Raw genomic sequence first — 27468 nt, 5'->3', positions numbered from 1 at the left:
GTATGGGATCTCCAGGTACAATGAAGATGAGCAGGTTTTTCTGAGCCATTTTCAGAAAACAGTGCTTTTCATCCATTTGTCAACATTGTCAAAATCATACACATTTTGACAAGAGTGAAGAGAGTGACAAGACATTTATGTTTCCAGCAGAGGTCAGTACCACAGACAGAGAGCAGAGTCTCCAGTACCCAGCTGTCTGTCTATGAAGAGTGACTGGTCTAAAGACATTCCTCTATACTTCAGTAATGAACCTGGACCTTCAGACACAAGGTAAGAGGACTGTTATACTGTGAGCCTGCATGATGGAATATCATGAACTGAGAATGAAGACACAATGCTGCATGTCCTCCTCTCTTCCCCCCCCCCCCCTCTCTCTCTCTCTCTCTCTCTCTCTCTCTCTCTCTCTCTCTCTCTCTCTCTGTCTCTCTCTCTGTCTCTCTCTCTCTCTCTCTCTCTCTCTGTCTCTCCCATTCCTGTCTCCCTCTCTCACTATCTCTGTCAATAAAGCATGAACATTCCTCGAATAAATCTTTAAAATTATATATATGAAATGTATACACGAATCCTGCGAAGTTGCGGATGTAAACAAGCCGCCATTACTGTGGTGACCTACTCAGACAAAAAAATCAAACTACATGTCTCATTTGACATTGGCCAGTTACGATATCAACTATGAGGCAGGTCGCTGATTGGCTAGAGCGCTTTGTCATTTCTGCAAACACCCTCCAGGGCCTGGAGGCCAGACGGTCTGGAAGAACAAAATGAAATGTGAGTTCACGTGACCGGCTGCTTTACCAGGCTAATGATATGTATCAAACATTTGTGTTTCCAGAGGTCAAGACCACAGACAGAGAGCAGAGTCTCCAGTACCCAGCTGTCTGTCTATGAAGAGTGACTGGTCTAAAGACAGACCTCTAAACTTCAGTAATGAACCTGGACCTTCAGACACAAGGTAAGAGGACTGTTATACTGTGAGGCTGCATGATGGAATATCATTAACTGAGAATTAAGACACAATGCTGCATGACTCTCTCTCTCTCTCTCTCTCTCTCTCTCTCTCTCTCTCTCTCTCTCTCTCTCTCTCTCTCTCTCTCTCTCTCTCTCTCTCTCTCTCTCTCTCTCTCTCTCTCTCTTTGTCAATAAAACATACATTCCTGGAATAAATCTTTAAAATCATATGAAATTAATAACAAAATGTCAAACTACATGTATGATCGATATAACAACAAAAACTATTAGAAAATGAAAACAATATGTGTTTACAGCATATATACAGTATTTCAGCTTCTAGGTGTAAACTTTAAGAAAGCCGTCCACAGAAACAACATCATCTTTGTAATCTTGACCTTACTGTATAAATTGACCTCTTGTGACCTCTAGGATCATCACAGCCTCATGAAACTCTAGAAACAGAATCTAGACCACTAGACCGTTCAGAAAATATATGGGATTCCCACGCGTAATATCTCTTACAAGCACATAAACACCTTATGTGGCTAGTAGCACCACGTTGTAATACTGCATGTTGAATATATATGTATTTATTGTTTCCTTTCTTTTCTTTTCCTGTGTCTGAGCCTGTTTGTCTGTCCTGTTTCTATATTGTTAAAGAAAAATTAAAATAAATTATTGAAAAAAAGAGAGAACATGTATGGGATCTCCAGGTACAATGAAGATGAGCAGGTTTTTCTGAGCCATTTTCAGAAAACAGTGCTTTTCATCCATTTGTCAACATTGTCAAAATCATACACATTTTGACAAGAGTGAAGAGAGTGACAAGACATTTATGTTTCCAGCAGAGGTCAGTACCACAGACAGAGAGCAGAGTCTCCAGTACCCAGCTGTCTGTCTATGAAGAGTGACTGGTCTAAAGACATTCCTCTAAACTTCAGTAATGAACCTGGACCTTCAGACACAAGGTAAGAGAACTGTTATACTGTGAGGCTGCATGATGGAATATCATTAACTGAGAATGAAGACACAATGCTGCATGTCCTCCTCTCTCCCCCCCTCTCTCTCTCTGTCTCTCTCTCTCTCTCTCTCTCTCTCTCTCTCCCTCTCTCTCTCTCTCTCTGTCTCTGTCTCTCCCATTCCTGTCTCCCTCTCTCACTATCTCTGTCAATAAAGCATGAACATTCCTCGAATAAATCTTTAAAATTATATATCTCCTCTAAACTTGTCAATAAAACATACATTCCTGGAATAAATCTTTAAAATCATATGAAATAATAACAAAATGTCAAACTACATGTATGATCGATATAACAACAAAAACTATTAGAAAATGAAAACAATATGTGTTTACAGCATATATACAGTATTTCTGCTTCTAGGCGTAAACTTTAAGAAAGCCGTCCACAGAAACAACATCATCTTTGTAATCTTGACCTTACTGTATAAATTGACCTCTTGTGACCTCTAGGATCATCACAGCCTCATGAAACTCTAGAAACAGAATCTAGACCACTAGACCGTTCAGAAAATATATGGGATTCCCATGCATAATATCTCTTACAAGCATATAAACACCTAGTAGCACCACGTTGTAATACTGCATGTCGAATATATATGTATTTATTGTTTCTTTCTTTTCTTTTCCTGTGTCTGAGCCTGTTTGTCTGTCCTGTTTCCATATTGTTAAAGAAAAATTAAAATAAATTATTGAAAAAAAGAGAGAACATGTATGGGATCTCCAGGTACAATGAAGATGAGCAGGTTTTTCTGAGCCATTTTCAGAAAACAGTGCTTTTCATCCATTTGTCAACATTGTCAAAATCATACACATTTTGACAAGAGTGAAGAGAGTGACAAGACATTTGTGTTTCCAGCAGAGGTCAGTACCACAGACAGAGAGCAGAGTCTCCAGTACCCAGCTGTCTGTCTATGAAGAGTGACTGGTCTAAAGACATTCCTCTAAACTTCAGTAATGAACCTGGACCTTCAGACACAAGGTAAGAAGACTGTTATACTGTGAGGCTGCATGATGGAATATCATTAACTGATCATTAAGACACAATGCTGCATGACCCCCCCCCCCCCCCCCTCTCTCTCTCTCTCTCTCTCTCTCTCTCTCTCTCTCTCTCTCTCTCTCTCTCTCTTTGTCAATAAAACATACATTCCTGGAATAAATCTTTAAAGTCATATGAAATTAATAACAAAAAGTCAAACTACATGATCGATATAACAACAAAAACTATTAGAAAATTAAAACAATATGTGTTTACAGCATATATACAGTATTTCAGCTTCTAGGTATAAACTTTAAGAAAGCCGTCCACAGAAACAACATCATCTTTGTAATCTCGGGGTGTCACGATACACTCAGTTCACGATACGATACGATACACGATATTGGGTTCACGATAATGATACAATACGATATTTTAACAATATTCTTTTGCGATCGATTTGTAAGTTGAGGGGGCATGCTCCACGCTAATTTGAGTAATTTCACCATTTTCATCCTCCGTGTCTGTAACGTCCCTCGTCTGTTCAAACAAAGCAATGAAAAGGAGAGCGAGCATGCAATCAGCTGCAGATCAGTGTCACCATGTTCAGCTTCTTTTTCTCACGATATGAGATTTCATCTCAACGATACATATTGTCATGTTTTGATATCGCGATATATTGTGGGACGATATATTGTGACATCCATTCCCATGCATAATATCTCTTACAAGCACATAAGCACCTTATGTGGCTAGTAGCACCACGTTGTAATACTCATGTCGAATATATATCATTAACTGAGCATTAACTCATTCATGGCCAAATACGTCTTTAACGTCTTATCAGGACGTGTTTTTGTTTTTATTCGTGTTTAGCGTAGTTCAAAGACTTCCCCAGCCTGTGACATGGTATCAGGTCCCTGGCCTCAAAGTCAAGCCAACAACACGTGAACAAACAACTACGCAGCTGTTGTTTTGAAATGGGGGAGGAGGAATTAATAACAGAAAATGGAGAAACGCTGCCTGTTGCAGAGAGGAGAAACGCCATTGAAATGCCCCTTGGCGCGCTGCGCTGGTCGCCTTGCTGCAGGGCAGCGAACCTGGATGAGTTGTTCCGTTCACGGTAGTCAAACCCGTGACCAACATGATCGATCCGGTTCCAGCGCCTGGTCCCAAAGCCAAGCCGGACCCCGTTCCTGTGCCCCAGGCCGAATTAGAGGAGGAGAAGGAGAACTAGGACAACGCAGCAACAGACAGGAGCCATTTTTCAGAGCGGATTTGCGCCGTGCAAAGACCCGGATTACATTGAAAGTGACTATAGGCTCTTTCAAACACAGATCACGCAAAATTGTAGTTCGGGAGCCCGTAAAGCTATCTCTGTCAATAAAGCATGAACATTCCTCGAATAAATCTTTAAAATTATATACCGTAAATTCCGGACTATAAGACGCACCGGTCTATAAGCCGCACCTTCAAAGGTGACTATTTTTTTCTTCTATAAGCCGCACCGGTCTATAAGCCGCGGGTGTTTTGATGTTTAATTACCATATGTAAGGCTTCGTGCAAAGAGGGGATTGTCGGGAAAGAGATGGCTGTTTGGGGAAGCTCCCATTTATTAACATTTCAACAAAACAAAAGTCAGGTCACTAATCCCCAGACAAAATCACACATTGTGGTATTTTTTGTTTTTTTTACAGTGCACACAGTGTCCGCGGTGTGGTGAAAAGAGGGCAAGAGAGGAAATTAAAACAGAAGTGGATTTATAGTTAGAAAGAGTGCTAAAGAAGAGAGAATTCCGTTTTTTATTTTTTTATTTTAGTTACTCACAGTACTATTGACCAGTCCAACTCAAAAGATATTCGGCAGTTTCACTTTGAGCTCTTGTTCCGCCGCTGGGCACACAGTGTCCGCGGTGTGGTGAAAAGAGGGCAAGAGAGGAAATTAAAACAGAAGTGGATTTATAGTTAGAAAGAGTGCTAAAGATAGTCCGGTCTGGTTATGACGAGTCTCGCTGGGTACAGTACGCCAAAGCGATATCCATTGACTCGATGATGCTGTTGTATGTTGCGCGTTTCTGTTGCACCAACGCGGAGAGGTCCTGCCGGACGAAAAAGCGCGTACCCTCCCAGGTGAGGGGCTTCTTCCCCGCAGCCTGGAGGATGAGTTGACGGTCGGGCCAGCGGAGTAGGCAGATGAAGATGGCCCTCGGTGGCAGGCCGGGGTCTGGACGTGGCCGAGGCGCCCGGTGTGCCCTGTCCACCTCTGGTGGTTTCTCGCCTTCCTTCAGGTCCAGGATGTAACACAGGATTTTGCCACAAAAGCGTCCATGTCACCAATCTCAGCTCCTCTTTTACATTGATCAGGCGAATGTTATTTCTTTTACTCCTGCTGATTAAGTCATCAACCTGCGTGTGCAGGGTTTCGATTTTGCATTTTATCCATTTTCGGACTCACTGTGTTGTTTTTGTCCTCCAGTGCGCGGATGCGCTTTTCCGCATTATAAACTCTGTTCACGGTTGCCTTAGTTTCTTTAGTGAGTGAGTGGATGGACTTCTGCACGTTTTCAAACTTGTTTTCAAGCTGCTCAAAACCTCTGAGCGATGTCGGACTTAATCGATAGTGTTTCACGGAGTAAAAGTTTAGCCCAAGCGTGTATCTCCAGCCTCCAGCAGGTGAGTCATTTCCTCATTCATGGCGTGATTGCTTCGTCTTTTTCTTTCTGCTTACCTGTGTTGTGTTATGTTATGTTATGTTATGTTGTTAAAAGAGGGCAAGAGAGGAAATTAAAACAGAAGTGGATTTATAGTTAGAAAGAGTGCTAAAAAAGAGAGATTTTTTTTTTTTTTTGGAAAAAATCCATAGATAAGACGCACCGTTATATAAGCCGCAGGGGGCAAAAAAGGCCAAAAAACGGGAAAAAAGCCGCGGCTTATAGTCCGGAATTTACGGTATATGAAATGTATAAAATTATATTACAAAATCCCTCAAACTACATGTATCATTTATCGATATAACACTGAGGAAAAAATTTGGAAATGGGTTTACAGCATATGTACTGCAGCTTTTCAGAAAATCCTTGTCCTTGTCTTTCAATTGTCAACATTGTCAAAATCGCACAAATCTCAGCAGAGCAGAGTCTCCAGTACCCAGCTGTCTGTCTATGAAGAGTGACTGGTCTATGGGTCCTCCTCCAAACTTCAGTAAAGAACCTGCACCATCAGACACAAGTTAATTGGACTGTTATACTGTAAGCCTACCTGATGCAATATCATTAACTGAGGATTTACTTTCCTTTACTGTTACATTACACAGAGGATTGTATTCCTGAAGCAAAACTAGTTTTGCAGCAAAACACCTGAGAACTTGCGTTTTGGAATTTATACTATTCACACATCTGTGTCCTGAACTGATTTCACTATAAAGATTTACTGATCTGCAGTGGACATCTTAACATGCAGTTTAGTGGTGGAGAGTGTTCCAGCTGGTTGTCTTTGAATTAGTTTCTCTCATGTATGATTAGAATTTTAATTTGGCATCGTTATAGTGTAGGGTTTTATCATTATGGCTCCGAGCTGGAGGCTGAACTAATTAGATTTTGGTGGGCAAAGGTCAAAGTTCAAGGTCACTGTGACCTCACAAATGCCATTTCCTAGCTCGTTAACGCGATATCTCAGGAACGACTTGACAATTTCGTTACATTTGGCTCAAACGTCCACTTGGACTCAAGGATGAACTGATTACATTTTGGTGGTCAAAGGTCAACGTCACTGTGACCTCACGAACGCCATTTTCAAGCTCGTTAGCGTGACATCTCAAGAATGCCTTGACTGAATTTCGTCACATTTGGCTAAAACTTCCATTTGGAAGCGTGCAATTACTTTGCGCTAAGAGCTTTGAAAAGGACCTCTTACGCGCAAATACCTCTCTGCGCTGGGTTGCGCACCATAATCTCCATGCAGCGCCAGCGCAGAGCAAGTAAAACCCCCTTTGGATATGTCATTACGCACAGCCTTGTCATGCCAGGACATCAAATTATGCTGCTAAAATTGGGTACTAGCAGATAATTCAGTGAGGCAATCAACTATAACTCACTGAGAAACTTTTATCACATTGCAAAGAGTGAAATTAATTGAGAAAACTTGTTGGACAATGGACACAGGCTATTTACCTTCATAACCCGGAGGGTCATTGGCACCACAGACGATCTGTCAATAAGCTCTCTCTGTCCTCGCACGAGTGAGTACACTCTATTACGCATGGAGAGAATTACAGCATATTGCATGCGGCGAGGCAGCCTCGCGCAAACAGCCATTGCGAGACGGGAATCTGATTGGTTTTGATTGACGTAATGCCCAGCCTTGCCTGGCCACGCCTGTGAATAATTCTGGTAGTTAAGACCGCCCAAATCCCGTTTGCGCAGGCATTTTGGGGCGCAGATGATTTTGGCATGGCTCTAATTTGCGCTTGCGACAGGTGCCGTGAACCTTTCCGCATCCCGGCCGAGAATTGCATCCCCAACATGTTTCGGGGCTGTTTTAACTTAGAAATCAGGGAGGTCACGTCTACCAGACAATTATATCACTTTTCAACCGTTACATTTCTGTAAAAATCATTACAAGTATGCTCCCGTGAGGTGGGGATGCTTTTTTTCCTCTGCTGAGCGGGGGAGCAAAATTTGGCAGAACACCTGGCGGACGGCGCAAGGCGCAGTGCTATCTTCCGTGACTTAAGGCACGCGCAAACAAGTGAGCAAGCGCTATTAGGGGATAGCGCCTGTCGGAAGATAGGGGCCAAGGTTTCTAGTGGAAACTACATTGTGCTGTCTGATGATAGCAGACATCAGTTATCATGAATTGTGTTCATCTCCACAGAAAGAGGAAGATGAGTCTAGGTGTTGTGAAGCAGCAGCTGTCCTGCTGTGCATTGTGTCATTGGGTCCTGAGGGATCCAGTCTCTACCAGCTGTGGACACAGGTTCTGCAGACAGTGTATCACCTCATACTGGGCCCAGTCTGGTTCATCAGGAGACTCCACCTGTCCCCAGTGTAGAAAAAGGGCCAGAACAAGATCTGGACTGCAGACACCCAGTCAAACCAGCATTGCACAATGTAAGATTGTCTACTGTTCTCACCATTTCTAAAACCAGGAAACAACAGCATGTTTTGTTAAACACTTTACTCTGTTCAGGCCCGCGGGAAGTAGGGGTGCTGCAGGTGCTGCAGCACCCCCTAGATTTTTTCAAAAAAAAAAAAAAAAAAATTTTTTTTTTTTTTTTTACAAGTGTAATTAAAAATATTTTGCAGTGCACTATGTTCCTTTCTTGTTTAAGAATGTTTCGGGAAATGAAAATGTAGCCTATTTAAATAGAATTATCAACAATAACAATCAAGGAAGTTACATGCTTGTAGGCTAGAGAAGAAGAAGCGCGCATGCACGCACATGTTGTGTTGAACCAACCAACAACCAATACGAATTGTTTAATCTGGCAATAAAGAAATGTGAACTTGACATGCTATTTTTATAGCCTACTCAAAAATGCACCTCCCACTATACAGCAAAGAGAGGAGTCAATGTTTCTTGATATATGCCATTCAGATCAGAATAATTAGTCTAGTCATTAAGTTTGCTGATAATATTTCTATCATGTTAAGTCTGTGTCATGTTAACTGGTGTATTCAGAGCAAATAGGGAGATATAGAGCATTATCATCATATCTCCCTCTTTGCTCTGAATGAGTGAGAAAAGGAGAAAATACTGAATAATTACATCACAACAGTATCCTAATGTTAATTTAAAATGAGATATTCCTCTAAATATGGCAAAAAAATGTAAAAAAAAACGCCCAAATTTTTTTGAGAGTCCCTTCCTCCCAGCACCCCCTGCTTAAAATGACTTCCAGCGGCCCTGACTCTGTTTACTCTTTCTTCTCTTCCAGTGGACAGTGTTTGGCAGGAGGTTTTAGACGAGCATAAGATCATTCTGATAATGAGATGTGAATTTGTGACAGAAGGAACAGAAGGAACAGCTGAAGCAGGAATTGGAACTCCCCTCAATAGGATCTACACTGCACTCTACATCACAGTGGGACAGAGTGAAGAGGTTAATACCCAACATGAGGTGTGGCAGCTGGAGACGGCATCCAAGATGGAGCCTCTCCATGACACTCAGATCAAGTGCCATGACATCTTTAAACCCTTACCTGACCAAGAGACACACATCAGAGTAGTTCTGACGAATGGTGTTGCTGGCATTGGAAAAACCTTCTCAGTGAAGAAGTTCACTCTGGACTGGGCAGAGGGCTTGGAAAATCAAGACATCAGTCTTGTGATTCCGCTTTCATTCCGGGAGCTGAACTTGATCAGAGATGAGCAGTACAGCCTTCTCATGCTGCTCCATGTTTTCCATCCAACCTTACAGATGGTCACCGCTGAGAAGCTCTCTGTCTGTAAAGTTGTGTTCATCTTTGATGGCCTGGATGAAAGCAGACTTCCATTGGATTTCCACAACAACGATGTGGTGTCTGATGTCACACAGGTATCATCAGTAGATGTGCTGTTGACAAACCTCATCAAGGGGAATCTGCTTCCCTTGGCTCTTCACTGGATAACTTCCAGACCTGCAGCAGCCAATCAGATCCCTCCTACATGTGTTGACAGGGTAACAGAGGTACGAGGGTTCACTGATCCCCAGAAGGAGGAGTACTTCAGGAGGAGATCCACTGATGAGGAGCTGTCCAGCAGAATCATCTCACACATCAAGGCATCCAGGACCGTCCACATCATGTGCCACATCCCAGTCTTCTGTTGGATCACTGCTACAGTTCTGGAGCACATGTTGACAGCAGACCAGAGAGGAGAGCTGCCCAAGACCCTGACTGAGATGTACTCACACTTCCTGCTGGTTCAGACAGAGAGGAAGAAGCAGAAGTATGATGAGAACCATGAGATGAGTCAACAGCAGCTGATGGAGACTGACAGGGACGTTCTTCTGAAGCTGGGGAAGCTGGCGTTTGATCATCTGGAGACAGGCAACCTCCTGTTCTACCAAGAAGAGCTGGAGGAGTGTGGTCTTGATGTCAGAGAGGCCTCAGTGTTCTCAGGTGTGTGCACAGAGATCTTCAAAAGAGAGTGTGTGCTCTTCCAGAAGACGGTCTACTGCTTTGTTCATCTGAGCATCCAGGAGTTTCTCGCTGCAGTCTACATGTTCCACTGTTACACAAACAGGGCAGAGAACGTACTGAGCACATTCCTGGGAGAAGACTGGGGTAAATGTGATCAATCCCAGGATGTCCTCCTGAAGAAAGTCTTGGTCAAAGCTCTGAAGAGTAAAAATGGCCACCTGGACCTCTTTGTCCGCTTCCTTCATGGTCTCTCACTGGAGTCTAACCAGAGTCTCTTAGGAGGCCTGCTGGGTCACACAGACAGCAGTCCAGATAGCATTCAGAGAACCATCAGCACCCTGAAAAAGATGAACACTGCCAATACATCTCCTGACAGATTCATCAACATCTTCCACTGTTTGATGGAGATGAATCACCGCTCAGTACATCAGGAGATCCAAAAGCTCCTGAAGTCAAAGAACAAGTCAAGTAAGAAACTCTCTATGGTCCACTGCTCAGCTCTGGCCTACATGCTGCAGATGTCAGAGGAGGTTCTGGATGAGTTCGACCCAAAGGTGTACAACACATCAATCGAGGGACGAAGCAGATTGATGCCAGCTGTGAGGAACTGCAGGAAGGCTCGGTTAGTCCTGATCTAAATATTAACATTATCTACAGTGTAGTTACCTTCACACCTGACGCCATAAGAGCTACAATAAAGATACAGTATGTAGTTGCTTCAACCTACACACTATAAAAGTGCTGTTCTACATAGCAGTGGTACACAGTGTTGGTGGTAACACATTACAAAGTAATGTGCTACTGTAATTGTTGTATACTCACTATACTTCACATCGGTATTACAACATTAGAATGAGGAAACATGAGACCGGGAGTATTCACATGTGGCTTGTATTTTACTTGATTCAGGACATGACATTACAGTGACGTGTGTGCGTCACCAGAGGGTGTGACGGTACTTCTTAAAGGGATAAACCCAAGCTGTCAATACACAACATATCCCTCCCCCTTTAGTTTTAACGTAGTTTAAACAAATAATAAACAATTCTATGTCCCAGTATTTTAACTCAAAATTCTTTACTTCAAATACTTTCTTTTTTTGTTTTATTATTATACCACAGTCTTAATGTCTAGATTTCTTATTTATATAATTAACTTTTAATTAACTTGTTTTAGCAATAGAACTTTTGCCTGAACTAGGGAGAGAGGGTGAGACTACCTCTACTCCCGGACTGAACCCTGGGGATTATTCTGCCCCAATGTTGAGGGTTAGTCTCTAGACTACAGTGTCAGTTTATCTGGAGGTCGTCTCTCTCTTCGGGGTCGACCTGTAGGTATGTCAGTCACATTGTCTCTTGGTGAGGACGGTATGAGTCCTGGTCTGGGAGAAATGATGTCTCCGGTAGGCACCTGAGCAGGTTTAGGTGTGCCTGGAACAGTGTCCATTCCTGAAAGCTGGTTCTGTGGTTCTTCTGGTGATGGATGTTGTTCTTGGTCGGCCTCCTGCTCTGGAACATGAGATGTTGGCTGAGGCGAGTCATCACGGGGACCAGAAGTGTGGAGCAGTTGATCAAGGTGTCTTCTCCAGATGAGATGATCACTGGTTTCCACGGTGTATGACACAGGACCTGTTTTTGCGACAACTGTCACAGGCATCCACTTCACACCTTTTGTGTAGTTCCGGGCGAGCACGTTGTCTCCAGCTGTGAAGCTCCGAAGCTTTGCTTTTGCCCGTCTCTCCATTTGAGCTCTTTGGTTAAGGTGCACAACCTCTTTTGTCTTTTGAGGTCTCAGGAGGTCAAGTCGAGTGCGAAGTTGTCTCTTGAGCACAGCCGAAGCAGGGGACACCTTTGTCGTGGCATGAGGTGTGTTTCGGTATGACAAGAGAAATGCACTGAGACGTCTGTTGAGGGACTGTGTGCCTTGAGAGGACTTGAGAGCTTGCTTCATGGTCTGTACGAATCTCTCAGCCAGCCCATTAGTCGCTGGGTGGTATGGAGCGGACTTAATGTGCTGAATGCCGTTCTCTTCCATGAATGTCTTGAACTCTTCAGACACTAGTTGTGGGCCGTTATCACTAACTAGCTGTTGTGGCAGACCAAAGCGGCTGAAGATAGACCGTAGCTCTTCAATGGTTCTCTCTGAGGAGGTGCTTTTCATGACGGCAACCTCGGGCCATTAGCGACTACGACTAAGAACATGTGGTTCTCCAGCGGTCCAGCAAAGTCTATGTGGACTCTTTGCCATGGCTCTTCAGGCCAGTCCCATGGGTGTAATGGAGCCAGCTGTGGGTGGTTTCTCACTTTCTGGCAGGCTGAACATGACTTTGCTTTCTCCTCTATAGCCGCATCCAGACCTGGCCACCAGAAATAGCTGCGTGCGATTTCCTTCATTCGTACGACACCACAGTGTCCAGAGTGGAGCTCGTCAAGCACTTTCTCTCTTAATGGTGGTGGAATGATGACACGATAGCCCCATAGCAAGCATCCAGACTGTACTGAAAGCTCATTTCTTCTCACCATGTAAGGCTTCAGGTTTGGTGTCATCTCTCCTCTCCTCCCACGAGTGACGATGTCCATAACCTCCGACATGACCGGGTCAGTGTGTGTGTGTTTCTTCACATGAGTCGAGGTTACTGGAGCAGCAGTCACTTCCTTGAAGTAGAAGATCTCAGCTTGTCTCGGCTCAGCGTGTTTGACTGGCAACGGAAGCCTTGAGAGCCCGTCAGCGTTTCCGTGCAGCTCTGCCTTCCTATACTTGATGTCATACTGGTGGGCAGACAATAACAGAGCCCATCGTTGCATACGACTGGCTGCAAGCGACGGGATGCCCGTATGAGGACCAAAGATAGAGGTGAGGGGTTGATGGTCTGTCAGCAGTGTGAATTTTCTGCCGTAAAGATATTGGTGAAATTTCTTTACTCCAAACACTATAGATAGTGCCTCACGCTCAATCTGCGCGTAATTGCTTTCTGCCTTGCTCATTGTCCTTGACGCAAAAGCGATTGGTCTCTCTTCACCTGATGGCATGATGTGCGACACTACCGCCCCCACACCATAAGGTGAGGCGTCACATGCCAGCTGAAGTGGTAATGTGGGGTCAAAATGGGTGAGGACCTCTGACTCAGAGAGGGCTGTCTTCACTGCCTTGAACGCTCTCTCACATTTATTTGTCCACCTCCATTTATTTGTGATTTTTAGAAGCCCATGCAGCGGCTTTAGCTTATTGGCAAGGTCAGACACGAACCTTGCGTAGTATGTCAGCAAGCCAAGGAATGACCTTAACTGACTCACGTTCTCCGGTGCTGGAGCTTCCACGATAGCTTTCACCTTTGATGGTGCCTTGTGCAGCCCTAAGCTGTCGATTACGTGCCCCAGATACTCGACAGAAGGTTGGAAAAATGCACATTTGTCTTTCCGGACCCTCAGACCATATTCCTCCAGTCTTTGTAGTGTTGCTTCCAGGTTTCTTAAGTGTGACTGTTCATCTGCTCCGGTGATGAGCAGGTCATCCAGGTAGCATTGAACACCTGGTAGTCCACTCAGGATCTGGTCCATCGCCCTTTGAAAAAGCGCTGGTGCAGAGGTTATCCCAAAAGGGAGCCTCTGATACCGGTACAGTCCTTTGTGTGTCACTATGGTCAACATTTCCTGTGACTCTGGATCAACATGCATCTGGAGATATGCCTGGGATAAATCCATTTTGCTAAACTTCTGTCCTCCAGCCAAACCCGCGAAGAAGTCATCGATGAGTGGTAGAGGGTACTGTTCTGGAATCAAGACAGGGTTCACAGTGACTTTAAAATCACCACACATCCGCAGAGCTCCATCCTTTTTCATAACTGGTACAATCGGTGTAGCCCAGTTACTAGTGCTCACAGGTTCCAATACTCCACTCTTCACCAATCTCTCCAATTCTGCCTCTACTTTAGGTTTGATGGCGTAGGGGACAGGCCTAGCCTTCAGACATTTTGGCGTGCTTCCTTCTTTTATTGTTAGATTAACCGTTATGTCCTTCATGCTGCCAAGTTCTCCATCAAAAACCTTTTGAGTACTTTTTCAAGATCTCGTGTAGGTGGGCTGCCTCTCCATCATTAACCACTATTACTATTAAACACTTCTTGCCAATTCAGTTTGATTCTTCTCAGCCACCTGCGGCCTAGCAGGGCTGGGCGGTCTCGTGGAATGATGTACAGTGGAAGAACCACTTTCTGCTTGTTATGTTCCACTGTCACGTCCACGGCTCCTAACACTGGAACAGGCTCACCAGTGTAGGTCCGTAACTTCAACTTAGTTGGTCGAAGAGTCAGGTGCTGTAGTTTCTCTTTGTAAACATTTTCTGATACCATGGAAACACGTGTACCAGTGTCCACCTGCATCCGCACTGCTTTGTTCTCCAACAGTGGTGTGACCCAGTATTCATCATCATTGTCCATAACAGATAACACATGCACGGTATCTTCATCATCAGACTCACATGTGCTCTGTTCGCCTTGTTCGTGCTCCATCTGATTCACATGTCTTTTCTTGGTTTTGAAAAATCCACCTTTTTTCTTTTCAGTGTGCTGTTTGTTTGTCTGGGCCTTTTTATTTTTACATGCACGTTCAATGTGACCTTTCTTGCCACAATTTCGGCAGTCTAAGTCCTTGCACCAACATTCTGATGCATGGTGTCCTGTTTTACCACAGCGGTAGCATGGCTGGCCGGCTGCTGCCTTGTTCTTTGGCTCAACAGAAAACTTGTGCACTTGGGCTGATGCACTTAGCTGCTGTGCTTCTCTAGAAACCATCTCCATTGATGTACTTATCTCTATGGCCTTTTCCAGACTCAGGTTAGCTTCAGTGAGTAGTCGTTTCTGGATAGCCTCACTGCGTAACCCACACACCAATCTGTCACGTATGGTGTCATTGAGTGACTGTCCAAATTCACAATATTCAGATAACCGTTTTAGTACAGCTACGAACTGTGAAACAGATTCACACTCCTCCTGGTTCCTTTTATGGAATCTGAACCTTTCTGCAATCATCAGTGGCTTAGGAGAGTAGTGGTTTCCCAATATCGTTATTATTTGGTATAGGACTTACTCCCTGGCTTCTCAGGTTGCAGCAGGCTGCGCAGCAGGTTGAATGTTTTTCCTCCAACAATAGTCAGAAATGTTGGCACAATGACTTCATCTTCAATTTTGTTAGCAAGTACAAAATATTCAAACCTCTCGGTATATGAACTCCATTGTTCTGTGTTTTCTTCAAATGGTCCTATATTTCCAACTAGTGCCATTTTTAGCAATTTTCCTTATGCTTTTATTTTCTTCTTCTTTTATTTTCGTAACTTCCTTGTTACGTTTTGTGGTCCTGACACAATACTTCCCTTCAGGTGTCGGATTACTCCAGTGTCCTTTCCACCGCGGAGATTCCCCCTCTTCCCGCAGTGTGCTGTCCTCCGCCTGGGTGCCTGCACGTCTGCTCTGCTGTTCACTGCAGTAGCTAGCTTTAGCCGTTGCTCAGTTAGCTCCGACCTCGCGCTGCACACCCTCGTCAAAACTCGTCAAATTCGGACTTTCTACCGAAAATAACAAACACAACGTGAGAACGCACTACCTCGTCGCCAGTTTTGTTGTATACTCACTATACTTCACATCGGTATTACAACATTAGAATGAGGAAACATGAGACCGGGAGTATTCACATGTGGCTTGTATTTTACTTGATTCAGGACATGACATTACAGTGACGTGTGTGCGACGTCACCAGAGGGCGTGACGGTACTTCTTAAAGGGATAAACCCAAGCTGTCAATACACAACAGTAATCATGTTACTTTTTCTTGTAACAGAGTAAAAGTAAGGCATTACTGTTTAGTGTTGGGCCATCTTGACCTAAATTACTTCGTCATATCGTCACACGTTGAGATCGCCGGATGCAGGATGCCATCGCCCCCCTGCCACCCCCTACCCCCAGTTGTGGTCGGACTGTGTGTGTGTGTGTGTGTGTGTGTGTGTGTGTGTGTGTGTGTGTGTGTGTGTGTGTGTGTGTGTGTGTGACAGCAGTGGCTGCCTGGCGGGCAGAGGTGTGTGAACACAGTGACTAAATGCTACTACTGTACATTTAAACATGTTTCTGATGTCCGCAATGAGCCTCGTTAAAATATTTAATTACAAACCTGTTTGCTGTTGCTTGTCCTTTGATCTGCGTCTCCCATCTTCTTTCTTTTTCTCTCTCGTCCTCCACATGTTGCAGCATGTGAGGCATAAATGATCTGACCACTTGTCCTTATTCTCAAACGTTAATTTGATGAACTGGGAGTGGGTGAATTTGTCAATTCAATCTGACGTTCTACACTAAATGAGTGTGCGGCTGTTCAAAGAAATGTTGACTTTACACACGGTTCAGTTTGTGCCAGAGTGCGATCTGGCAGTCAATTTACTAACGTACCTTGTTGTTATTCTTATTTGCCTATGACAGCTGCCCGCTCCTAAACACATGCTGGCTGCTGAGTCTCTTCCAAGTTATGCGATTAAACATTCACAAAAGAGTGTTCTTAAAATATTTCAACACTCACAAAATATTCTCCAATTTCGAGCAACAGCTCCCTTTTAGAAGTCCGTCTGTGCTCGGTGTGACAATATCACTGCATCATGTTCAGTTTAACATTATTAGTATCTTATCTTTAATCACATACATAACATTACTCTTATGGAGCTGAGCACAGAGTAAAGTTCTGGTGAGCAGGTCAGGTGACATGTGGAGAACGAGAGAGAGAAAAAGAAAAGAGATGAGATGAGACACAGATCAAAGGACAAGCAACAGCAAACAGGTTAATTAAAGATTTTAATAACGAGGCTCATTGTGGACATCAGAAACATGCTTAAAACATGTTTAAATGTACAATAGTAGCATTTATTCACTGTGTTCACATAACTCTGCCTACCAGGCAGCCACTGCTGTCACACACACAGGGGGGTTGGGGGATAATTCAATTAAGCAACAGTTCACGACAGTATATATGCTTATTATAGCACACCTAAACGTCGTGCTTCATCACAGTTACCAGTCAGACCAGTCAACAGATGAGCCGTTACTTGTGTTTCATTCTTCAACCTCTTTATTGGTGTAAATGTCTATGAAAGATTCACGTCTTCAAGTCATGTTGGAAATATTGGAATGACAGTAGAGCTCACATCATGAACGAGCCAACAAAGTGGCAAATACATCCAGGAGAGTCTGAATTTAATGTTGTAGCTCAAAACCTTCACAAATATTTTGTGTCTGTCATTATTTAGATACTTCTGTTCGTAATGTGGCTTATGTCATAATATCTATTGGCCCAAAAGAAAGCAAGTGAACTTGGAACAGTTGTTTTACAGTGCATGCACACCACAATGACAAACGTTGTTTGAAGTTGCAGTCGCCCTGCTTTGTGCTGCAGCTTGATTGGCTGTCTTGTTTTGTCTTGTCTATTTGAAATTTTGAATTTGGCCCCTCCTCTCGTCGCTGTCGTCACTCTCGTCGTGTTGCCAGGTATCCCAGCATGCTTCAGAAGTTGATGACAGACACATCTAATATATAATGAATGAGTGACTTCAGGCGACTTTAGTTGTGCTGTTGTGTATCGGCTGTTAGGCTGTAACACAAAAACATTGTAATGAGTAGGGGAACTAATTACTTTTAACTGGAATAATAACTAAAGTGATGCGTTACTTTTAAGAAGAGTAACAAGAATGTGTAATTTAATTTGCCTGTTTATTCCAAAGATTACAATTCAAATTTACATTTTTATCACAACAGACAGCAGTATTTTCTAGTGGACAGTGTCTACATTACAGTTAGTATTACTTGATATGGTGGTGGTTGTTGTTGTTTAAAGCTACAGGAGTGTCATGTTAATCCTGTGTTGTTTTACCAGAATTTGAAATGACCTGTCTGTGAAGCTTAGTTTTCTTCTTTTTTTTTTCTTTTTTTTTACAATTTACAGAACTGCTGTCTTGTAATTGTATGTATGTAATGTATTCTGTCCTGGTTTGTTTCTGTTGCAGTGTTGGGGGTAACTAATTACAAAAGTAACATATTACATGTAATATATTACTTTTAGCAGTAACTCAGTAATATAACTTATAACTTATTACTTATAGGATTTCAGTAATATTGTACCAGTTACTTTGTCAAGTAACTCAAGTTACAAATTGAGTTACATTTTATTAAATCTAACGACATATTTAAAAAAGATACAATCATTTCCTTATCAAACTGTGTGTTTTTATCCAAATAACCACTACAGATGACAATAACAAAGGAAAAGAATAACATTTTGAATTTTTGATTGTTTACACTGACTTTAAGGCGGTTGAAATTATTTTTTCGGGATGGTTCCAGCGCAGCGATGTCATTCTGCTGCTGCTGTTGTTTTTTCGTAAAAGTAATGCAAAAGTAGTGTAATAAGTAACAAGTTACTCTACACAGACAGTAATATTATAAAGTAACTTATTACTTTCAAATGAAAGTAACTAGTAATATGTAGTATATTACATTTTGAAAGTAACTTGCCCAACATTTGATATTACACGTTAAGCAATCAACACTTTTTGAAACTTCAAATTCTATAATGCAAATTATTGTCATCATTATCATTAGTACTGCTACTACTACTACTACTACTAATACTACTACTGGTGGTGGTAGTAGTAGTATTAGTATGCTGTGTATGTTTTGATTGGTATGCTTAATCTCAGCTCTGCTTATAATAACTAATCTTACATTAAATCTGTGATCACAGACTTTATGACTGTGGACTCTCAGAGACTCACTGTGAAGTCCTGGCCTCAGCTCTGAAGTCCAACCCCTCCCATCTGATAAAGCTGGACCTGAGTGAGAACAAGATGTCATATTCAGCAGTGAAGCTGCTGTCTGCTGGACTTGAGAGTCCACACTGTCAACTGGAAACTCTCAAGTAAGATCAGTTTATGTCTGTTGATTTGACACATTTCTCCACTAAGGTCTGTGCTCTCAAAACAGGTCAGTATCTCTGACTCTGTAAAGGTTGACCATGCAAGTTTCACATCTCAGATGCTGATAAAAAAATAAGACATATACAGCAATTGACCTCAAGCCTCATGCTTTGACATCTCCAGCTGGTTCAGAATAGAGCAACAGCAACTATGATTTGAACCAGTAGTAACGTCATGATATCCACAATTTGTCTTCTCTCCACTGGTTATCAGTTAATTCATGTTACAATTTTACTGACCACATTTAAAGTAGGTTTGTCCTGAATTACACTGTGGACCTCATACAGTAGTTCCCAATGAGTTGTGAGCCAGCTGAGATGTTTGGATCTGTCTGCCTTTCCTTGTCTAGACTCAAGGGCTCCATCAGGCCATCAGGGCTCTTAGACTGTCTGGAAAAGCTTCCTGAGGGACTTAGGCTTAGGATTCAGTATCAAGATTCAAGATTCAAGATTCAAGTTTATTATTTGTCCCCGAAGGGCAATTTGTGTGCAGCAGACATAAAAAACATAGCGAATAAATGAAAAAACAAAAACATGAACAAATTAAAACAAACATGGAGCATGGCAGCAGTTTTCCAGCAGAAAAAGGATCAAGTAAACACAGGATAAAAGTAAAATAAAAACAAAATAAAAACACACCTCAAGGGATCTGTACGATGTACTTAAAAGTAGTAAAGACACGTACAATGTACTTAAAAGTAGTAAAAGACACGTACATGAACTTAAAAGTAATAAGAGTCCAGACTATTTGAGCTCACATAAATAGGTAGGTAAAAAATAAATAAAGATATATCTCGAATATAAAATATATAAAGAATATTTATAGCAGCAATACCTACCTAAGAAGAGAGACAAGGAGAGAGAGTGCATCATCTCCTCCGCCCAGCAGCGTTTAAGCTGCACGAGAGACAGAGAAAAGAGAGCGAGACAGAGAGAGAGAGAGAGAGAGAGAGTGCACTATCTCCTCCTCTCAGCAGCATTTAAAGCTGTGATGGAAACAGGAACGAAAGACAGTTTATATCTGTTTCTCGTAGCCCTCGGAACCTTTAGCCGAAGGCCCGAAGGGAGCAGCACATACTCTGGACAGAGAGGATGAGTATCGTCCATGCGAATGGACATGGCCTTTTTAAGCACCTGTTTGTTAAAAATGTGGTCCAGGCTACTAAAATTTACTCCGGCTATTTTTGATGCCGCTCTCACGATCCTCCCGAGAGAGTTCCTCCCTTGAATACCAAGGTTTCCATACCAACAGATAATAGAGAATGAGATTACAGACTCGATATAGGCACAATAAAATAGTTTCATCAGAGTCCTGTCAACCTGGAATCTAGCAAGCTTCCTTAGGCAAAAGAGACGTTGTTGACCTTTTTTGCACAGCATTTCACAGTTTAGATCGAACTTCAACTTGCTGTCAAAAATAGTGCCAAGATATTTATAATTGGTCACCAAGTCTACTGGTTGCCCATGGACAACACTGTTCTGGGGAACTGGGGAGGATCGTCTAAAATCAACACAGATCTCTTTAGTCTTTGAGACGTTAAGTTGGAGGAAGGCTTCTTCACACCAGGACAGAAAATCATTTAAAACCTGGCCATGACCGACCTCATCCCCATCAAGCAGGCTGACCATAATGGAATCATCAGCGTACTTGATGATGAATCTGTCGGCATGACGGCTAAAACAGTCATTTGTATACAGAATATACAAGAAGGCAGACAAAACACACCCTTGTGGTGAGCCGGTCGAGGATGTTAAGAAGCTGGACAGAGTTCCGTTTACTCTTACTTGTTGTGATCTATTTGTAAGGAAGTCCAAGATCCATCCAACAAGACCTGCGTCTAAGCAAAAAAGGCGCACACGTTTCTCAACCAAAATGTGAGGCTGGATCGTGTTGAACGCTGAAGAAAAATCCACAAAAAGCAGCCTGGCGTGGTTCCCACTGCCTTCTAAGTGCTTACAGACAAGGTTGAGTAGGGTAGCTGTGGCGTCTTGTACACCTCTCTGTGCTCTATACGCAAACTGAAAGGGGTCGAGCATGTGCTCAGTTTTTGCTAGGAGCTCTGCTTTAACTAGCTTTTCAAATTGCTTCATAACCAGAGAGGTTAAAGCAACAGGCCGGAAGTCGTTCAAGCTTTTGGGACTGTTTATTTTTGCCACGGGCACCACTATGGATTGTTTCCATAGGGATGGCACCTTCTGCTGAGAGAGAGACAAATTAAAAATGAAACTAAAAATAGGACCAAGCTGGTCAGCACATGTTTTTAGTAGGCGACCGCTAAGTCCATCGGGGCCAGGACTTTTTCTGGGCTTGCACTTTTTAAAGCCACAGATTACATCGTGTTCATCAAAAAAAGGATTCAACGGTGGAGCCAGCTGGAGATTGTTTCTGATCTCGGAGTGCTTGTTGTTAAAATCATGAACATCAAATCGAACATAAAAATCATTAAGGCATTGAGCCAGCTCAGCGTCTGAATTGTATTCCTTGAGCTGAACTTTTTTTCTACCTGATTCTTTGGTCCCCGTGATCGTTTTCAAGCTGTCCCAGGCAGAGCCTAGATTATTCATTCTGAGCTGAGACTCAATTTTATCTTTGTATTTCAGCTTACAGGACCTGATTTCACGTTTAATTTCTTTCTGTAGATTATATAGATCTAGCCTATTCCCTTCTCTAAAGATTTTTTTCTTCATATACAGAAGCTTTTTAAGAGACTTTGAGACCCACGGCTTACCATTGGGATAGGCTTTCACTAATTTGTCAGGAATAATACAATTTTCACAATAAGAAACCCAACTGCTCACAACATCAGTCAGCTCGTTTATGTCATCGGAGGAATCTTTAAACATGTCCCAGTCGGTCGCATCCAGACAGCCCTGCAGAGTGAGACAGGCGTCTTCATTCCAGTCTCTCACACGAAAGCTCTGTACTGCACCTCGCTTTAGTACAGTGCGATAGACCGGTATGAGCTGAATGCAGCTATGGTCGGACGAGCCCAGGGGTGGAAGGGGGATAGATTTGTATGCATTTTTCACATTGCTATAACATAGATCTAGAATTTTGTCCTTTCTAGTCGGGCATGTAACATATTGATGGAAATCTCTCAGTGTATTTTTCAGGGTGCAGTGATTCATGTCACCAAGGATAATATTGGGGGCATCCGGGGATATAGATTGTAGCCTCTGTATGACTTGATGTATGGTTTCACATGCATTTTTTTCATTAGCCCTTGGGTGAATGTAAACAACAGTTACGAATATCTGTGGAAATTCCCGAGGCAGATATGGAGGACGTAAAGAAACAGAGAGCAATTCTATATAAGCGGTACATAGCTTTTCGCGGACAATAACATTTTTGCACCAACGTTCATTAATGTAGAGACACACCCCCCCCCCAGATGACTTGCCTGTTGCAACGGCGTCCCTATCCAGCCGGATAGGCGCCCCAAAACCCACCGTCTCTAGGTCCTTGTCTGTATCCCTGTCAGACAACCAAGTCTCGGTAAAGGCTAGGATGCAGGCATCTCTAAAATCGTGACTGTAACGAGCTTGAGCTTGGAGTTACAGTCACGATTTTAAAGCATTACAACCACGCCTTTTAAGCGTAAAATTATGCACCGTCATGCTCATCTTCCGTCTAAGGTGGCTTTGGGGTGAAGTTCCCCATCATCACTCCCTGCTGTCTTTGGCTAGCTAGGTCTACACTGCAGGGAGTGACAGGATCAGAGCCTAGACACATACTGAACTCTGTGGCCCGGCCCCTATCGTTGCATCGGCCTAGTTTCTACGCCGAGCGCCTGGCGCAGTGCGCGTGGACCAGCGCACTTGATATCTTGGTCTTGGCGCTAGACGCAGCCTAAAGCATTACAACCACGCCTTTTAAGCGTAAAATTATGCACCGTCATGCTCATTGGATGAGTGCAATAAACGAATCGCACGCTTGCCTTTTAAGCTCCAATTCCACTCGTCCAGCAAAACCAGACAGAAGCCAAGCGCTCTGCCCCCCCCCCCCCCTCCCTTCATCCAGTCTGTCTGTCTCCATATAGGCTATTATTCCATATTATTATGCTTCTCAAACCAATCTAACTGCAGTTTAAATACTGCAAGCATGTAAATACGCTACACTATAGCAAGATCAAAGTGAAAAGAATGTTCTAAATGCATCAGCTAGAAAAATATAGCCTATTAGATTGGTGAAAGTTTGTCCAGAAAGATATCATTTTCTCTCGCCTGCTGCAGGAAGGATGATGCACATAAATATACCCTACATTATGTAAAGTCATTGCATAAATGTGTTTTTATTGTAAAACTAAATGTGAAGTAGGGCCAAGTTATTGGAGCGGACATCACAGTATATAGTCCAGGCAAAGTAGCGTTTTATGACAAACTAATTGTAAAAGAATTTTTTGCAGCTTAGATCATTTCTATGAGGTGTCCAGAACAACATACTAAAAGTCCTAAGAAATCCTAGTTGAGGAAATATGTTTAATTCTCATCAATCCAAGATGTGTGCCAGTAAGGCCAGACAACAATACACCCCAATGGGGCTATTTTTTTCCTTTACTCCTATCAAAATAAAACTTTATACAATGAAAGTATCCATGAAAAGTAACATTTTTTGTATTACAAGTTTCTTTGAAAATGAATTTGAATATGCAAATGAGCTATACACTAATCGAATATAGGCTACCCAAAATATACCCGCATAGGAGTAAAGGAAAAAATGAAGCCTATCACAATCAAACCTCAAACAGTGAAAGTATACATGAAAAGGAACTTTTTTGTTTTACAAGTTTCTTGGAAAAATCTATTTTAAATATGCAAATGAGCTCAACACTAGGCCTAATTGACTTGTCCAATAGCCATAAAGTCACAAGTAAAACATTCATGTCTATTCAGTAAGTTAACCTATGCATAAACAAGATAAATTTGAAGTCACTTGCCACACTTACCTGGGTCACTTGCCACAAAAAGACTTATATTGACCTTAAGAATTGATTGCACAATCTTGCCTCCAGTTGCTTTCTAAATTATTATTTTTTATTTGCGAACAAGCCTAACCTAATGACATGACAGAAAGTCAGAATAGCCATCTTAGTCATTAGTAACGTGGTGAGATTACATTTTGGGCTGGTAGATTTACAAATAATTGGTATTGTTGGTAAGATTACGAGATAACAGGCAGAAGTCATTCTTACCAACTAAACGATTCACTCTCACATAGAAGACAGATGAAAAACCAGATAGACACACTTTCCAGACATTCCAGCTCTTTAAATAATTTTGCCAGACACCAAAACTGCTTCTGTTTTTGTAGTAAGCAAGTATTTCAGACCAGGCGGGCCACACATCAGACTTCCACCGTTTGTAAAGTAGCTTTGCAGTGTTATGAGAAGCTAGCAACAGCAATATTAGTCCATGGGCCAAGGCAAAAATCGGTACCACCTGAGGTGACCGCACAATTTTGTTATTTTTGTCTTCCTACATGTCTCTAGTTTATATTTTGGTATGATAACCCTGCTGATTTGGTAGCTTAAGGATAGTTATCACTCTGTAAACAAACCTACCCCCATATAAATGACAAAACCCTGATTTCTGTGTATTAGTCCAGATGATATGTGAAAATGATGTTCCCTTTTTCGTAAAAGCATGAAACTTGGTACGCTTATAGTTTGGGGCCCTGTAGTTTCAGAAATTGAGCCATCGCAAAAATGCCTTGTGGCGGCCATTTTAATTCTGCCATAAGCAAATTATGTAGTTTGCATCATATCTCCTGAACCACACATGCTAACACTGAAAAGGAGATGTCTATCCCAATGTTTTCATGGTCAAGGATTACAATGATACCATATAGAACATCATAAACTGTTAAAGTGACTAATCAATGGTGAATTTGATGACGTTGTGAGAAGGAAATGACAGTATCTGATAACCGATGCTATAACTTCAAAGCCATGACCATTCTCTGGCTAAGATGTTTTGATGAGTGATTTGACTTATATAGACCTTTTGTTAAAATAGCGCCCAGGTCCCTCCTAAGGATCCTGGGATTTTCCTTGCCAGATGGCCAAATCCAAGATGGCCACTGGCGCCATGTTAAAAAATTGACTTTTGACCCAGAGCACATAGAATAATGTATGAAGACACTTTTCGGTCAACCACGAGGAATCCGATTCTGACATCAGTTTGACATTATGGCATAGTTTTTACCCAGAATTCCAAGATGGCTGCCATCCAGTATTGTGGAAATGTAACTTTTGAATGGGAAGGTATACTGTGCGTTTGGGGTTTACCACAAGGAAGGAGATTAACAATGGTGGATGTTTTGGGAGTCATTTCAGAATTATGTTCACTGAAAATATGTTCATGTCAACACCCATTTTACCTTGGTACTGCTGTACCAACTACCCCCAGGATTTCTTGCATTAAAATATTTAATGAATGTATGACAAGATAACTAAAATAAGCTCTTTTTATTAGCTGTAGCTATAGATTCTGAATCATCAGATTCCGCTCATCATCTTTAGCCAAGTATGCTGTGTCATACCGGTCGATCACACAGATATGTCAACATCACCATGGCGGACAAGGATGATGGATGACACCTTGTGGACATAGTCCGACCACTTGTATGGGGTGCCATCTTGTGTCTGCCAATCCAATTGCTGATGGAGTTGCCATCCTCTAGATCATGCCCATGTCAACGAGAGTGATGTAGGGTTCTTGCAGCCCTACAGATTGGAGATAGAGCTTCTTCTAGATGCGCTTGCTCTTCTGCGTCTTCCTGTATGTGATGTTGGAGTTGAATAAGGCCACACATTCATCAAAAACACAATGTTCCAGCAACTCGTGGAGGTTTACAAGTTGACCACAACCAGGTCAATCACTGCCTTGGAGCGCTCCACTCCATCTCAGCAGCTCCTACCTTGAGTTCCTCCCCGGGTAGTCTCGCTTGCCAGACTCCCTCCCTACAATGGCAGAGTCTGGCTGCTAATACCTCCACCCTGGTATAGGGGAAAAAGGCTCCGTTCACCTTTACAACTATCCACCAAATGTATCAAGCAGGCCTGCTTTATTGCACAATCCAGATCCAACCGTTTTCAGCATGTAGCAACGAGCTAGCATTGTTGATGTTGTTGTTTCACAGTGGCACAGGCATTTGAGATAGACAGATTCGACACGGAGGGAGTGGAAACGAAATCCATAAATGGTCGCCACCAGTCAGTCAGAGCGGGTTGGAGCATGCATGCAGGGAGGAGGGTGGAAGATGATTGTGATGCTGCAGACGCAAAGTGCCGCTGTGTGTAAATTCAGCTCGAGCAGGACCCTGGCCATTCACACCAGATGCACTGCTTTGCTCCGCGCCGGTGACCACTTGTACTGACTTCCTATCTGGCTTCACACAATCACTCGCGGGTCTCACACAAAAATAGATCAGACGCCGAAACAATCTCTGCATGGGGCGAGCCGGCTGCATCACGGCTGGTCTGACTGAACGGTCTAATGTGCTAACAAGTGCACCAAAATGAAACTGGCTGCGCTTCCAGATGCTTCGTCACTTCAGCGTCTGGTGTTTTTGCTCCTTTTCGCATCCACTCATTGCAGACTTAAAATCAGCCCATGCTGCAGGAGAGGAGAAGTTGACCAGATTCTTGCAAGTCCCGGGGGCCCTATCTTCGCAAAAGCGGTACGCCGAGCGCAATGCAAATTGGGGGCGTGCACAAGCGCATGCCTGTTATAATTTTACTGGACATAGGCGTGCCACAATCAGCCGTTTCTGCTCAGAATACGGGGCAGCACCTCTTACACGCTAAAAAAATTCACCTCTTACGCGCTAAATACTCTGCTGCGCTTGAGCGCACCATAATCTCTATGCTGTGCAGCGCAGAGTAAAATTCCTTTTGGATATGTCATTACACACGGACGTGCCCACGCCAGGACATCAAATTCTGCTGCTAAAATTGGATATTAGCAGATAAATCAGTGAGGCAATGCAATCAACTATAACTCATTGAGAAACTTTTATCACATCGCAAAGAGGGAAATTAATTGAGAAAACTTGTTGGACAATGGTCATAGGCTATTCACCTTCACCTTTCCCATAGTCTCGCTGGCCAGCCTCCCCTCCCACGCAGGTCTCCATGGGATTGCGATGGGCGGCGCTTAGCGGCAGTGCCCTTGGAAAATAGTTTCCAACAATCCAACTTGCCCTTTTCAGCATGTAGCAAAGAGCTAGCGTGTAGGTTTCTGCCGTTAGCTTGCTAGCTAGTTAGCGTTGTTGTTTTAACTGAGGCGGCAGGGCACTATTTACAGCGACACACAGGGAGGAGGGAGCGGAAGCTGCTCTGATTGACGTGGTCGGAGCCAATGACAGAGTTTGTAATAAGCCGGGAGCAGACATCCGGCAC

General features: G+C 42.9%; 1 protein-coding gene across 1 annotated transcript in view; it reads left to right on the top strand.

The window, feature by feature from the left end:
- Positions 1–27468, top strand: part of LOC310791510 (protein NLRC3-like) — a gene marked incomplete at both ends in the record, with an annotated part of 55454 nt that overhangs the window by 13963 nt on the left and 14023 nt on the right. The window contains 3 exons of the mRNA XM_083653186.1: positions 7820–8055; positions 8883–10689; positions 18836–19009. Of these exons, the coding sequence (XP_083509312.1) occupies positions 7820–8055; positions 8883–10689; positions 18836–19009 (2217 nt within the window). The remainder of the gene's footprint in view (positions 1–7819; positions 8056–8882; positions 10690–18835; positions 19010–27468) is intronic.

The sequence above is a fragment of the Poromitra crassiceps genome, assembly GCF_964638095.1.
Source record: "Poromitra crassiceps genome assembly, chromosome: 16".
In the NCBI taxonomy this organism is placed as follows: domain Eukaryota; kingdom Metazoa; phylum Chordata; class Actinopteri; order Beryciformes; family Melamphaidae; genus Poromitra; species Poromitra crassiceps.
Note: the sequence above shows the minus strand (reverse complement) of the source record. Positions and strands in the feature narration are given on the sequence as shown.